Genomic DNA, 17,394 nt, shown 5'->3' with positions numbered 1-17,394 from the left:
TATTAGATATATCAAACTGAAATGGCTGTTGCAAACACCAAAATATTTAGAACAAAAAATGATTAAGATTAATAGGGGTGCCCAAACTTTTTCATAGGACTGTATTTTACCTTACATAAGCTATGTCTTCCCACCACAGTAAAGAAAATATCCTGATATACGGTAAGAAGATAACTCAAGGACTTGACATGAAGTACAGATTTTTTTATTTTATTTTTTATTTTAGGGTGAAACCTTCTTTAAGACAAGGGCTGCAGCACAGCATCTAATGAGAACTTCTTGTACTTTACTCTTTTCAATTTAATTAAATGTCAAACCTATTTCAGTTCATAAAAATACCTAAACCAGCCCAATGTGACATTAAATGTAATATCAAGCGGATTCGGAGGGATAACACAAGTCGCGGCAGGTCAGGGGCTCTGTTTGGATAAAGTGGAAGGTCAGCCACAATAATACTATCAGGGATATAACAGGTATTAGACACACAATAAAAAGAATGAGCTCTCGAATATTTTGTGGGACATTCTTAGCGGCGTCTCCATTTTAGATAACTTCTATGTACCCTACTACGAACGTAGCTGGGGTATTTCAATACAATAATTTATAATACAGAAATTCCAACAGTCTGATATATCTTCTATATCTTCTCATAAATGGCCATTAATAATGCTAGCTCTTAAAGGGGTTTTTCGGGCAAAAAAAAAACTATTTACAAAAAAAGTTGTGTTAGTGCTATTGCAATCAAATACCTTTAGCAGTGTTTTGAGTCATTTTTCGGTTTCTCTGTGAGCTCCTGGCATCTTCTGCATTTGATTACATGGGAATCTTCCTGTTCTGTTTTCCTACAACTACCATGATGCCGTGGGCCACTCAGAGCTGATGCGCACCACCTCCCTCTCTCACTCCCTCCCTCCTCCTCCCTTTCTCACTTCCTCCCCCTCTCTGTTTCCCTAGCTAGCCTGCCCACCACTAGCCATTCCTAACTAACTCAACTCCCCCTACCCCATCATACTCACCTTCTGGGCACTGGATGTTACTTCTTCTGGGCGGCCAGCACCTCCTCTTCTTGACGCCTGATGGCCACCCAGAAGACATTACGTCCCTTGCCTAGAAGGTCTGGACCAGAAGACAGGTAAGTATGATGGGGTGGGGGTTAGTGTAGCTGATATTCCATTTTTCCCCTTTCCAGAAATGCCACAAAATCAGAAAATGTGCCTGGGGCGGTCACATGACTGCGCCTGCAATCTCGGCAAATTTAGATTTTTGGTAACCTAAGTAATTTAGAAGGTAGACAGGGAGTGTGGGGTGGCTTAGATTAAAAAATCAGTTTATGTTGGACAACCCCGTTAATGTCAGTCCAGTTTTGGGGGTTCTGGGGCCAGGCCTTAAACATGGTAGCAGCAAGGTGGCTCAGTGGTTGGTACTATTGCCTTGCAGCGCTGGAGTCCAAATTCAGCCAAGAACAACATCTGTAAGGGGTTTGCATGTTCTCCCCATATTTGTGTGGGAGTGGAATCTGGTGCACCACTTTAGTATTTGGTGCTTCTGGTGCAGTATTTTGTGCTTCACTGTAGAATAAGTTTAGCGGTGCTACGGAAGTATTTTGTGTTGCAATGTGTTATTTGTTTGGTCAGTGACTAAACACATACTAGCTCACAGTCAACACAACAATACTGTTAAAATGTACAAAGATTGTTCGATACAGATGTATTAAGAAGTTACCTGAGCAAGTCACGCAGGATATTCCTTCTGCGCTGAGATTGTATTTGAGGTCTAAGAGCAGCTGGATATTAGTGTCAGGCCTGAAGAGGACAGGAGCTCGGCTGGCTGGATGAAGATGGGACGCAAAGGATATAGAGAGGATGAGGACCACTACAAAAATACCTGGAAATGAATGAGGTCCATAATTACTTACAGGAACATTTCGAAAATTTTTGACGATTGTATTTTTACTATTTCAAGGCAGTCTACCACCTCCCCCAAACATTTTGCATAGATCCAAGATGCTGGAGGGCCGCCCAAAGTGCACCAAGACTTCAAAGTTGTTTTTTTCCATAACTACAAAAGTGCCATACATAACAAAGGTATGCTGTTTATCAATTTAAGTAATTCTGACATAGGTAGCATAATAAATCTCCCTCATTGTCTTTTGCCTGATATAAGGCCCTAAGGAGTGGAACATCACACAGTGATTCAAAAAAACATTGAAGAGACAATCCCTGTGTCATGCTCTGTCCCCTTATGTCCCATACCAGGTATAACAGTGAATTTGTTTTGCTTGGAGTGGTCCTTTAGAAAACTGTATTTCTTACCAACAGTGATGTGTCGGCCCTTATCAGACGTCCACAGAACACAATGGTGCAGGATAGTATGGAACCACTGTATCACTTGGTCTCTTCTGTCTACATCTGTCTTCTGTTCCAAATGATCCGGCAGGACAGAAACCAGAGGAACGTCCCCATATTCAAGAGCCACTACATTAAAAGGATGAATGCTTCATAATGTCTTTGTTCCAGAAGATATATTTGTAAAGGCCAATATGTCCAGTTTAAAACCCTCATTACTGGTGGGTTCCTCATACTAATCATCTGTCTCTATAGTCCATGACGTATCCCATAGAGGCAGACCATGCTGCTGTTAAGGGCCCTTGTGGTAAGGGGGCCCATTCCAGGTAGGTGTTAACTCCGTCAATATAGGGATGTGGTCTACACATATGGTTCCATGTTTGCCAGCACATCAGAACCTCCATTTACAAGTGGTTAGGGGTGTGCTAGTATCTGAAAGCTACTGATATGGGCCTCGTGTAAATAGCACATTTTGTGTCAATCTAAGGTTTTACAAGATACTATGGGGTATTGCTATACCAATGCCAATACAAGACAAGGAAGGTAATAAGACTACTGTAATTGACACCTTAATTTTGGCATACTCTGACTATAAATAAGCATCACTGGTCATCACTCTATAAACCTACCTGCATCATCTTCAACCGTCAGGAGGGGAATGTCATCATCAAGATATGGAACTGTGCCAGGAACTGGCCTGGAATAGGGGTCCTGGCCTAAAAGTAGATCCTCATGAATGTCCAAACTGTCTTTCTTCAGGCACCTTTCACTGCAGCTGAACATGGAGATAAGAACAAGAACCTCTCATGTGAATTACTAATGACTGAAGTAAAATCTTTGAAGCACTCTTCAAAGCTGCGACCTGACACAAGATGCTTCAGATACACACAACCACATTTACTAGAAAAACCGACACAAGGACGGTCTCTACAGTCCCTGTCAAGAAGAGATTTAAAGACCACGTCATTATGACAGTTCCATCCGTGCCTAACCTTAAAGGGGATGTCCAGTTTCAGACTAATATTGAGAGACAAACGTTATTGTTTGTTAAATGAAAAGTTGTGCAATCTTCCAATATACTTTCGATATTAACCCTTAACATTTTTCTATATTTCTGTTTGCTGTCATTCATTCTGTTTACTTCCAGCGGATAAAAATCAGTCCATGGTCATGTGATATACAGTCCGTGGTCATGTGATATACAGTCCGTGGTCATGTGATGCACACACAGGTGCACAGCTCCTTACAGTCCAGACCAATTTATAGAAAAAAAATACACCTGACAGGTTCCATTTAATATAGATGTAGTTGGTAACTTAAAACAGGTTGTATATAGTTGTGAAGACAGATACGGGCCCCTGAGTTTGGGTATATATTTACACTTAAACAGTATGAGGTGTGATGTGTTTTAGTAACTGTGCAAAGCAGTCTGTGGTTACAGATGGAAACAGTGGAGTGTGAATACATATATAGAGGAATTTATTATACACCTCCCACAGACAGAAGAAACCGTAATCACATTCACATTCACTGATCGTGCAGTCAATGCTAAAAAAAAACAAAACAAACAAAAAAAACCTGTCCATCGTGTTTCACAGCATAAACTCCATGTTCACACACTGAATGGAGAGAAAAATGAGCACATCCCAAAGTAATTATAGCAATTAACACTTGGGCAATGTATGTATAGAAATCAGAAGAGATAAAAGTGTGAACATAAATCAAACAGTGCAGAAAAGTATGTGCCTCCCTCCGGGAGGTGTTCTGCAAACTCCCATTAAGAGAAATTGTGTCTTAATTGCTTTTGGAAACCATTATGTATTGTGTATTGACGGCGTTGTAGTAAATTTCATCTTGCTCCAAATCATCTAAAACCTTGTAAACACTCAAGATTCTATGTATCCTACTGTTTTGTGCATACATATCCTATACTGTATGTCCATGTATAAAGACTACAAAGATATGAGCCTATAGCCATATGTAAAGGAGTGGTGTAGAACATGACTTCAGGATCAGACTTCACAGTTTGTTTGTAGTCTGTAACTATAGAGACACAGAGGTCTGCACAGGACCTGTATACATAAAACAGAAGTAGCGTTATAATGAATTACCTATCAAGCCCCAGGCTGTGTCCTATTTATAAGGTGTCTAGCGTCTAGGTGTATCTAAATTATCTAGAGATGCTCCTTTCCTTGCATATCTGGTAAAAAGAATATATTCCACTCACTTTGAATGACATGACGTCTCCAGTGGAGAGATGTAGGCTCCCCATATACCCAGGGCTGCCGGCATAATAAACAGAACAGCCACCCAGCAACAGGAGACAATGAGTGACATGAACAGACCAAAGTCGTGAACAGCAGGAATCTGCGGAGAGACAAGAGATGACGATGACTCACACTGTCACAGACAATGCGGCTAGTAAACATTCAAGAATCTAAATGCAAATATCCATATTGCTTCTCAATGTCAATTTGTGAGCTTTTCTGTTTTTAGATCCATAATTCTGTACTTAGTATGTTACCAAATATTTGTATAGGGGAACTTTTTCCTGACTTGATAAATGATATAAATTTGGTTCATATAACTACCACTAGGGGCAGCTAATGGCATATGGATGTATACACCAAATATTGAACTCAATAGCTCTATGGATCAAAATGGATTTCCAACCTGAGAGAAGACGTTTGCTGCATAGGCCGATGCTGTAGTCAGGGAAGTGAAGAATGTTGCTTTTCCAGCTGTCTGTACAGTATGGACCATACGCTGGCGAGGGTCCTTAATCCGATCCGCCTGCCGGTAGGTGTTTATGAACACAAAGACATCGTCCACTCCTGTGAAAGAAGCCATTACATTATTTACTGAAGGACATTCATTTATTTTATAGACACAACCTGAGAGTTCTCTTCATACTATCACCAAGAGGGAGTCCCACAGAGTGTGTTAGTTATAATAGTCAGAACTCATTCTCTCACTGCAGTATTATAATAACCAGGCATTATTGTATCATGGCAGCTTTATAATAATCAGGATTTATAGTATCACTGCAGCTTTATAATAATCAGGGCCGATAGTGTCACTGCAGCATTATAATAACCAGGCTTTATTGTGTCACTGCAACATTACAATAATCAGAACCTATAGTGTCACTGCAGCTTTATAATAATCAGGCATTATTGTATCATTGCAGCATTATAATAACCAGGCTTTATTGTATCACTGCAACATTACAATAATCAGAACCTATAGTGTCACTGCAGCTTTATAATAATCAGGCATTATTGTATCATTGCAGCATTATAATAACCAGGCTTTATTGTATCACTGCAGCAATATAATTATCAGGACCTATACTGTCACTGCAACATAATAATAATCAGGATTTATAGTATCCCTGTAGCATTATAAAAATCAGGGCCTATAGTGTCACTGCAGCATTATAATAACCAGGCATTACTGTGTTACTGCAGCACTATAATAATCAGGGCCTATAGGGACACTGTAGCAATATAATAATCAGAACTTCTAGTGTCATTGCAGCTTTATAATAATCAGAAGTTATAGTATCACTGTAGTATTATAATAATAAGGATTATACTGTAACTGCAGCAATATAATAATCAGAACTTTTACTTACACTGCAGCATTATAATAATTAGGACTTAGCGTTATAATAATCAGGGCCTATAGTATCACTGTGACATTATAATAATCAGGATTTATAGTGTCAATGCAGTATTATAATAATCAGGCTTTATTGTGACACTGCAGAATTATAATTATCAGGATTTATAGAATCATTGCAGCAGTATAAGGGTCAGTGCACACTGATTTTTTTGGTGCTGATTTTGAAAATGAAATTGCCTCAAAATCAGCCTCCAATAAAAGCCTCCTAATAGAACTCTATTTTTATAGACTGATTTTGGGGCGGATTCAGCCTCAAAATCAGCACCAAAAAACACTGTGTGCACTGACCCTAATAATGAGGACTTATAGTGTCACTGCAAAATTATAATAATCATGACTTATACTGTCATTTCAACATTATAATAACCAGGAACTACATCCTCACTGCAGCATCATCATAATCAGGAATGATAGTGTCAATGTAACATTATAATAACCAGGACTTATAGTATCACTGCAGCAGTATAATATTCAGGATTTAGTCAAAACCAGGAGTGGATTGCGCAGAAGGTAGAAATATAAGTATCCATTCCTTTTGTAGCCATTCTTGGTGTTGGCTCAAAAAAATGCTGCAACAAAAAAAAGCTGCATTTCCTCAACTTGGGCCAGTGTCACTGCAACATTATAACACCCAACAGTCAGCATTATAATATCAGAACAGTGACTAATATTGAGACTCATACTGTCATAGCAAAATGATAATAATCTGGATTGATACTACCATTGCATCATTATAATATCATGACTCATGCAATCAATGCAACCTTATAATATTCTGGACTGATACTGTCACTGTAATCTTATTATAATCTGGGTTGATACTGTCATCGTGCCATTATAATATTCAGATGTATACTGTCACTGCATCGGTATAATAATCCAGATTGCTATCAGCACTGTATCATTATAATATCTGGACTCATACAATCACTGCAACATTATAATAATATACACTAATACAGTCACTTCATCACTACAATATCAGGACTCATACTGTCATTGCAATATTATAATAATTCAGACTGATACTGTCACTGCATCATTAAAATAACAGGACTCATACTGTCACTGCAACATTCCAATAATCAAGATTGATACTATCAATATATCCTTATAATATCAGGATTCATGCTGTCACTGCAACAATATAATAATCCACACTTATACTGTTACTGAATCATTATAATATTAAGACTCATACTGTGTCTGCATAAATTCAGGAATCATACTGTCACTGCAACATTATAATAATCCATACTGTTACTGTCACTGCATCATTGATATATCAGCATTCATACTGTCACTGCAACATTATAATAATCTGTACTCATTATTATCTGTACTCTTAATTTCTCTGCATCATTATATCAGGACTCAAACTGTCATTGCAACATTACATCAGGACTCATACTGTCGCTGCAACGATATAATAATCCGTACTCTTATTATCACTGCATCAATATAGTAACAGGACTCATACAGTCACTGCATCATTATAGTATCAGGGCTCATACTGTCACTGCAACAATGTAATAATCAATACTCTTATCGTCACTGCATCCTTATAACATCAGGACTCATACTGTCACTGCAGTGCTATAATCTAGAGTTTGTCAGTACACTACAGAGTTATACACTTGAATGGTGCTATGAAGTACCCAGTGAATGACTGCTATGCGGCTCAGATCTTAAAGTGAAATAGTATGTTCCGTCAAAATGCAGAAGATGTGATTTTTTTTTTACCAAAAACAAAAGAGATGCTGATCTAAAAGCAACTGAATGATAAAAGTGAAATGTAATATAAACACAAAATTGCAGTAGACAGACATTGACAATTTCACTGCAAGAAATGGCAAATTTCTTTTTTTATTGGATTTTATTCTGGGGAATCAAAATATATAACAAACAAAACTGCCAAAAAAAGAGAAGTCGACAGAATAATTCTGTTTATGGGAATTCAATGAGAAACCAGTTGGATGGATCAGGACTTCCCATGAAACACTGTTCTGGATGAACTGTGGAACATCTGACTAAACAGAGCATTAAAAAGCCTGTTGTTAGTGGAGGTAGATGGGAGGAGGGAGATGATTCTGCAGTCCCTCTGCTATAGCCTATGTGTAAAACTTCTGCTGTGAGAGGGAGCAGTAGAGCCAAATTGCAAACTAGTATGGAGCAAATGCTTAAGATGCAGAGACATAACTAGAAGCTCCTGGGCTCAATGCAGAATCTTTAACAGGGCCCCTATTTGCCATGTGTTATGTAATACTGGTATCTTATTATACTATAATTAGGCCTTTGGGCGCCCATCTTCAGGGCCTGGTAGAGACTGCTACCTCTGCACCTCCAATATCCGCATCCCTGTTAGGGAGTAATTCTGCACTTCATGTTATGAAGGATTGAAAAGCGTGGTGGAGGGTTAATGAGCTGCTCCTTACTATGTGCTGATTATTATAGGTTGTAGTGGCAGGGACCAGCAGGGGGTGCCATTTGATATTATTCATGTTACATAGTTCAGCATCCAGCCTTCTATAGGGGGTAAAATACCAATAATAAACTTGATATCAATACAGTAATGTGAATATGCATCTCGTCTGTGTCAGTCCACACTAGTGAAATCTGGGCAGAAATTAGGTGGGTTTGGGAGGCCTTGAGCATTTGGGGTAAACCGTCTTGCAACAAGAGTCATACTAAAGTATAGATGACCAGGGTACACTAAGACTGTAACCCATGGGTCCACAAACACCATTATTCAGGCTATGCCCCAATAAAATGTGCAACCATTGACATGTGTACACCAGACTGTATCAGGTAATGCAAAATAGATTTTTTAATGCTGCATATAAAAAGGACAGTAAAAGGACATGCTCTCATCTCCACTATCTGTTCCTTTTCCAATGAGGTGTCAGTCTCGCCACGCGTCATCGTAATCTGTGGGATATGTCTTGTTCTAAGCTGAGCTTTCAGCCTGGGGAGCGTTGCAGATCATAGATGCTCATAATGTCACAGAGCAATTACCCCTCTGATCTCCGTGGCGTTATCAGCTAGAAGATACATCACTTTCGTGGCTTTGTCTGCCTCTTTTCAAGTGTCTGTTTAGACAGCTGCTGACATCACGGTGCAGACCTGCCGGCTTGCCTCATACACACTGTCACTATTATATGAGCTCTGCACAGCTGTATGGGGTCCAAAAGACCAGCGTTACATTCGCACTTTAATGTATTTCTGCAGCAAATAATAGTGTGTGCATAAAGTGTGTGTAGGAGGGAAATAAAAAGGAAACACAAAGGAAATAATAGTACCATACATAGTCTGCTTAATAAGTGCCATACGATGAACAAATAATAGAGCCATACAGAGCAGTTTTACATATACAGCAGCCCCCTGTCTACCCAACATTGGTGTGGGACATGTTTATCCAGATCACTATAACCCTCCCTGAACCCCATATAGTTCACATATACCCCCTGTAGATCAATACATTTACACAAGACTATCAAATACTACCTACAACTTAGATCCTCTAAAGTTTAGAGCACACTACATCTGTAGAGAAGTGGACAGAGGACATGTAGGACTAATGCAGACATGTGCAATCTAGGCAAACAATGTAAAGACATCTGCAGTACTATAAAATACTCACCAATCCCAACAATGACAAAGGCTGCCACCCCATTGAGGATCCCGAGATACTGTATGCCAAAAGCCACGTGATACAGGAACAGGGCCACAAGGCAACTCAGACCAATACTGGCAATTCCAAAGAAGGTGAGGAACACTGCACAGAAGAAGAGAATCTAATGAATTATACAATTCATGGGCAAATCCAGCTTTTTAGTTTATGACCCTTAGGATTAATATGGATAACCCACAAAAATGTAAAGATCTCAGGCTACGTTCACATCTGCACCTGGAGTTCACCCAGCGCAGATTCCATTTGAAATTAGTCCTAGCCTGCCTGTTTTCATCCGGCAATATCAGCGGAAATATAGGGAATACCTGATGGACCCCACTATAGTCAAAGGGTCTCTTCTAGAGATGAGCGAACACTTTTCGGATCAGCCGATCCAACAGCACGCACCCATAGAAATGAATGGAAGCACCTGTGACGCTGACTTTGCCGGCAGCCGGCCGGCGTCACAGGTGCTTCCATTCATTTCTATGGGTGCATGCTGTTCGGATCGGCTGATCCGAACAGTGTTCACTCCTCTCTGGTCTCTTCTTTAGATGGAACATTTTTGTTGTTTAAACTTTTTTCTCATCGTAAGATGGATCAGAGGAACCAATTAAATGACGCGGATGTGAACGCACCCTAACTGGGATGATTGGTGAGACATCTTTGTGTCCCTAAACTCCCATCCAAATAAATATAATAAGAAAAAAAATGAAGGATGAAAAAAAAAGAGAAGTGGAAGCAAGGACAGGAGGAGAAACAGAATGAAGAAGAAATAATGAAGGAGGTACAGAAGAATAAATAGATGGAAAAGGAGAAAAGGAAAAGGAGAAGCAAAAGGGGAATGAAGAAGAAAAGAGGAGTAATGGACAAAAATATAAGAAAATGAAGTAAAAGAGGAAATGCGTAGAAAGGAGCAAAAGAAAAAAATATGGAAAAGGAGGGAAAAAAAGAGGAGCAAAATCCCAAAAATATATGGAAATGGGGGAGAAGAAAAAGAAATAGCAGGGGGGTGGGGGGGGGGGTAAAATTAAAGTAGTGAAGGAGGAGCAAAAGGGATGAATATAAGGGGAAATAGAAGGAGAAGGTATATGAGCAGAGGAAACATAAGTATAAGAAGGCATAAAAGACGAACGTTAAGGAGAAGCAAGAGGGGAAACAGCGGGAATAGGAAAAGCAAAGGGAAAACTGAGGGGAAGGTATAGTATAGAGATAAGCAGAGAAGGGTATCATTAATCTGCACATGAAGGTGATGTGACAATCTCTGGAGGTGACACTGTACCCGAGAAGGAGGTGAGGATGTATACTAGGACGGCAATACAACTGCTGCTGATGAAGGCCAGTAACATGTCATTATTGAACGTTGTTCTCACTTCATAGTCGAATAGGTCAGTCCCCCCGTACAGCACCTGTACTTTACTGACATATCCGAATGAAAAAAAAACAACTGTATTACCAGATACAACCCGACAGGAAAATCAGTAAAAGATCATAACAGAGGTTATACATATATTATTACTTACGTACGCTGATACCACAGTATTGATATGTACTCTCATCCTGAGGGCTGTGGAACAGAGATCTATACTAGGCCCAAGGCCAAGACAAGGGTGTAGGGGCCTTTTGTGACCTATAATCCCTCCATAACAATAATATTATAGTAGAGATAAGTTGTGAAGATGTGGAAAGGTTTAGTTATAAGATTCCAGATATAGGACGGTACACTTTATCAATTGGTAAAACTCAAGACGACATTGTTATGTGTGGTCTCACATGGAGCAAGTAAACCTTCCGTATTAGTGGTTACTGCATTTCTGCTACAAGTGGCTTTCAATGCAATGGCCATAATAAATACCAGCGTTTTTTTATAGACCCTGAATGATAGTTATAATTCTAATATTATGTAGTCTTATCACTACCCATACTACTGGGAAAGAGGAGAATTTTAGTCCTTTAGGAACCATGTAAACAGATTTATCTGGACGAATTGACCCAGTGGCGTAACTACCGCCATAGCAGCAGAGGCAGCTGCCACAGGGCCTGGGACATTAGGGGGCCCAGTGACAGCCGCTACCGCTGCGTTTTTTTTTTTTGTTTTTTTTTAATAGGCCGTTACGGGCCCTATTTACTTACCGATCCTGGCTAAGCCGGGATCGGTAAATGACACCGCGGGCCCCACAAACACTATCATTATACTCGGGGGTCTTTGCAGACCCCCGAGTATAATAATCGGAGGCCCGGGAGAGGTAAGAAACATAAAAAACACTGTTACTTACCAATCCACGATCCTGCCAGGCCTCCTTCCTAGTTGTCTGACGTCTCTGACATCACATAAACCCGGCCTGCGTCCTGGGTCATGTGAGGTCTGACGTCATTGAAGAAGGACGGCAGCAAAGGCCGACAGCATAGGAGCCGAGGGACAGGAAGTAATAGTAGTTTTTTTATGTTCTTATTCCCCCGGGTCTCCGATTATTGTACTCTGGGGTCTTCAATATTATTGAAGTATAATAATTGTTTATGGGTGTCCACAGTGGGACAAAATAGTGTGTGCAGAGGCGACTATGGGACATAATACTGTGTGCAGGGGCCACTAAGGGACATAATACTGTGTGCAGGGGCCACTAAGGGACATAATACTGTGTACAGGGGCAACTATGGGACATAATACTGTGTGCAGGGGCCACTAAGGGACATATTACTGTGTGCAAGGGCCACTAAGGAGCATAATAATGTGTACAGGGGCCAATAAGGGACAGAGTACTGTGTGCAGGGGCCACTAAGGGACATAATACTGTGTGCAAGGGCCACAAAGGAGCATAATAATGTGTACAGGGGCCAATAAGGGACAGAGTACTGTGTGCAGGGGCCACTAAGGGATATAATAGAACACGCAGGAATGCGGAGGAGGGGGTCGGTCAAGGTCGTCGGCGTCAGTTGGGGGGGGGGGCCCATGTCAAAAGTTCGCCACGGGGGCCCCGCCATTCCTAGTTACGCCACTGAATTGACCTATAGCTATCTATAGTATATAGGGAAGTGCATTGTCAAAAATCTAATTAATAAAAAATGGAAGACAATGGATTGTAGAAATATAAGTTACTTCAGAAAAAAATAGCTATTCCCTGTATAGCAAAGTATTTGCGTAGAAATTCACTGAAATGACAAACAATGAAAATCTCAAGAAAATGTTCCAAAAATATCTTGAACATATAAGACAAAATCAGTGGAACATCGTGTCAGCGGCAGAGTCTGATGTAATGCTCGGTTTCTTCTGATAATGTCACTTCTCCGATAACAATCTGATAAGTAAGGGGATTCTGGGTATTCAAGTACGCAGTCCAAGGTGACTGATCAGGCATTGTAGTCATACTTATACCAGATACTCGCATCATAAAAACATGGCAGCACTGCAAAAGCAGGAGAAGATACAAAACGCCTTGAGACATGAATGTAGGACTCAAAGTCTGGCTATAAATCAAGAAGCTCTTTTATGCCTGCACACCCCACATCCCACCAGCGGAGGCAGTAAAGAAACAAGATCCAGATTCAATTTTCTTTATTGCATCTTTAATGTTGGAAAATGTTTTACTACTGCCTTTTACTGCCACTTGTTAATGGGCCGTTAGTATCCACTTAATGGGTTAGGTTTCACTAATTTATCTTATGAGCCTGTTCATGGAAACCGATTTCTTCAATAACAGTCTACAAAGAGAATGCATTAATAAAGTCCGCCATATAACACAATATATTGGAGATATCATTAGATTTCACAGTGCTAATTATTTTACTTAATCATTTATATGGTAAAGGCTGTATTGTATATTTAAAGGTTACTAAAATTCAGATAGAATTCAGACTGTTTTGTCTTGAGATTACATTTCACTTGATAGAATCAGGACAGACTGAAATTGGGAAAATTCCCTGGTAAAAAATTTGATAGGGTCCTCAACGACTTCTGAAACTCGCAACCTGGCACCCATGGCAGCCATTTACAGGAGAGGTTTACTGGGGGTACAGAGACAGTCAGTGACTACTAGGGCTGGCGGGAAGGGTAAGCGCTTACCTACAATACCACCTTGCAAAACAGATTGAAGGGAGCAGCTTTGTTGCAATGAAACTAATATTGAGTCCCATTAAAAGATCTTGATTACTCTATGATGGCTCCTTTAGCATCTACCCTAAGACATGTTGCAATGAATAGGAGCCATGTAAGCACGGCCGCAAAACTGGACAGGAACAAGAACTGCTCCATATTTTTTTTTTTTGTAGATTGTGAGCCCCATATAAGGATGACAATGCATATTTTTTTCTCCTATCAGTATGTCTTTGTAGAATGGGAGGAAATCCATGCAAACACGGAGAGAACATACAAACTCCTTGCAGATGTTGTTCTTGGCAGGAACCCAGGACTCCAGCACTGCAAGACTAACCACTGAGCCACCATGTTGCCCCAGAACTGCTCCATATTTTGCAGCTCAGACTGTTGGCCAGCACATGGGACCATATAATTCATGGTCATGTGCACAGGCCCACAGAAATGAATAAGTCAGTGTGCTATCTGGGAAAATCCCGAATATCACAATGACCCAGCACAGTCGTATTCAAGGGGCTTAAGGCTACATGTTGCAGATTTTGCTGCATTTTTTGAGCCAAAGCCAGGTGTGGATTGAGCAAAAGGCAGAAGTATAAGAACTTTCTATATATTTCCCATTCCTTATGTGGCCATCTTTGGCTTTGGCTCAAAAAAACTGTAGCAAAATCTGCCTAAAAAAATCTGCTTTTCTGCATTGTGGGGCCTCAGTCTAACCCCTCGTTCACATCTGCGTTGGTATTCCGTCCGGAGGAGTCCGCATGGAGACCCCACCGAATGGAATACCAAACGCAATTTCAAGCACTGTGCAGTAAAAGCACACGGAGCACATAGACTATAATGGGGTCCATGTGCTTGCCGCGCGCTACCCACACGAATCATGCGGATAGGAAAATAGATTGTGAACTACTTTCCTGTCCACATTATCACTGCGGAGATCTGGCGGCAAGGACACAGTCCCCATTATAGTCTATGGGGATACTGCACAGCGTTTGCAATTGCGTTTGGTATTCCATTCGGGGGTCCTCATGTGGACTCCCCCAGATGGAATACCAACGCAGATGTGAACGAGGGGTTAAAGTTCATTCACATAATGCTGCTGGGTGCAATTAAAACTGCATCAAAACTGCAACAGGAGAAACTACATGCAGGTATGATGTTGCTTTTAGTGCAGTTTCCCATTTTACAGGTTATATATGTATAACAAATGTATTTTACTTGTAAAATTAAGAAACCATGCAAAAACAGTATCAAAACTGCATGCAGTTTTTTCAGTATGAACTACTTCCATCTATATTAAAGAGGACCTTTCATGGTCCGGGGCACAGGCAGTTCTATATACTGCTGAAAAGCTGACAGTGCGCTGAATTCAGCGCACTGTCGGCTTTAACCCATGAACTTTAACCCTTTTAATCTTTGGTCTACCAACAGACTATAAAAAAAGTAACTTGAGTGTATAAATGGAGAAGTAAACAAATCTGTTAAATAATATTGACATGAACTATTCAAATATGATTTTTTTTTAAAAAAAAAATTTAAGGTACATTTTAATATAATTTACATATACAGCTCTTACATATTATCTAGTTGAAAAGTGCAACTGAAGTTTCTAGTCCCCCAATACAAAATCTGAAACAGGGCCCCCACCTACCATGTTCCATTTATACGGATGTCTTCTTATGTAGAGGTTCCCTTAGCAACAAGTCCCATAAGAAACTATTAACATATCCAAAACCCAAACCAATATCTACTATATCTAAACTTCTTCATAGGGTCTACACAGAAAAGAACGCACCTAATAGTGAAGACAAACTAGACCCCTTCTAAGAGTGATGGTTCATGCAATCTGGGACATAAGACCTGAGAACGTATTCTTCTATTACTTTATATGGCTTCCTGTTCTTTGTTACTGCAGAAAAAAAGGCATACTTAAGACGGAGCCCAACTTCAAGGCTTTTAATTAAAATGGGTTCATGTCTCTTTTTGAGAGTGTAACCATTGCTCAGGTTAATAGGTCATGAACCACTAACCTATTTCTCATAGGCTCTAGAGCAGTTTCTGAATATATACAGCCATAGGAATAACCCATAGAGAGTTAGACTGTATCATAAAAATGTAACTTGATTTGCAAATTCATAATCGGCTCTGTTCTCATATTTCTCCGGCTTGTCAGACTCGTCAGGCAGTTTTTCTACTTTGTTCTCCTGTAGAAAATTGCTGATGTCTACAGAAAGGCAGCTAGAGATAGCGTTTTTTCAGTAGAATGTGGGAAGATACGCAGAGACAGTCCTATTTAAGAGAATAATACGGTGTCAATCCGGAGAGGCGCAGGTGAGGTCTACAATGCACTGTCAGCAAGGCGAGAGAGGATGGAAAAGGGAAGTGACATCTGTGCAGAGTTCAGTACAGGGATATACCCGGTATATATATATTCCATTGATACTGATTATATATATATATATATATACATATATATATATATATATATAAGCACACACATATATATATATATATATATATATATATATATATATATATATATATATATATATTATTTAGAAGAGAGTCCAGGAATAATAATACTTATGGCATGTTGCTACACCATCAGATTCCATAACTAGAGGCTCATAAACTAGAATCCCTTTAAATTCAATAATTGAGGGTGTTTCAGGTCAGTAGGGCGCCTTGACCTCTATAAGAGATCTATAGAATGTTTGGATTACTATAAGTGATCAATAGAGTTACAGGATCATTGTCATTACATGATTGCTTATGAGGTTTATATAGAGAAATGTCATGACAAAGGACAGGAGGTCCACTTGAAACATGTTGGCAGCTTGCAACCTCCCCTCCATGAATACACAGTTTTATTGTGTTTTTACTACATCAATAAGGTGTAAGACGTCTTGCTTATAAGCACTGGAGTTTGTTTTTTTCAAATCAGTATCCTCACTGTCCCAGTGTTCATCCATGTGCTTGATCGGACAGTCACATTCAGGTCGGAGCGCTGGACTTTGACCACTCTGAGAATGCTATAGAGTTCTTGAAATGCTATAGTATATCTATAGTGTAACCTGAGTAGGTATAAGAGGTCTATAGATTGTCTGAACCCCTATAAGAGTTTTATAGACCCGTAGAAGAGGCAGATTATATGGACCCATAGGAAAGGTATTTAGAGTTCCTGTGGCACCGAGGTCTATAGAGTAGGTGGCCCCTATAATAAATCCAAAGAGTAATGGGATTTCTATTAGTGGATTAGTCACTAGTCTATAGAGTCCCTTCCTATTAGAGGTCGGAATATAGTAAATGATGTAGGACAGGTCTATATGAAAGTGTCCAGTTCCTTATGAAAGGTTGGCAGTGTACTTTGACCTCTATCAGAGGTCTCTAGAGTACATGGATCTCATTTCAGGACCATGATCAGTGGTCTTTTGAATATATGACCTACATACGAGGCCTACAGAGTAACGTAGGTCCACTAGTAGGGGTCCTTAGAGTGCCTTAACCTTTATGAGTGGTCTAAAGAATTCCTAAATCACTAAAAGAGGTTTGTAATTTGCTTGGACCTGTATGGACTGATATGTATACTCAGTTTTCCCATAATG

General features: G+C 39.9%; 1 protein-coding gene across 1 annotated transcript in view; it reads right to left on the bottom strand.

Moving 5' to 3' along the window:
- DISP3 (dispatched RND transporter family member 3) overlaps positions 1 to 17,394 on the bottom strand; it is a 97,496-nt gene that overhangs the window by 40,972 nt on the left and 39,130 nt on the right. The window contains exons 4-10 of the mRNA XM_075279994.1: positions 10,985 to 11,121; positions 9,673 to 9,807; positions 5,019 to 5,179; positions 4,573 to 4,712; positions 2,975 to 3,120; positions 2,313 to 2,474; positions 1,723 to 1,884 (exon numbers count right to left, since the gene is read on the bottom strand). Coding sequence (XP_075136095.1) covers positions 1,723 to 1,884; positions 2,313 to 2,474; positions 2,975 to 3,120; positions 4,573 to 4,712; positions 5,019 to 5,179; positions 9,673 to 9,807; positions 10,985 to 11,121 — 1,043 coding nt within the window. The remainder of the gene's footprint in view (positions 1 to 1,722; positions 1,885 to 2,312; positions 2,475 to 2,974; positions 3,121 to 4,572; positions 4,713 to 5,018; positions 5,180 to 9,672; positions 9,808 to 10,984; positions 11,122 to 17,394) is intronic.

This window comes from Leptodactylus fuscus, chromosome 6 (assembly GCF_031893055.1).
Source record: "Leptodactylus fuscus isolate aLepFus1 chromosome 6, aLepFus1.hap2, whole genome shotgun sequence".
NCBI lineage: Eukaryota > Metazoa > Chordata > Amphibia > Anura > Leptodactylidae > Leptodactylus > Leptodactylus fuscus.
This window is presented reverse-complemented; position numbering and strand designations above follow the sequence as displayed.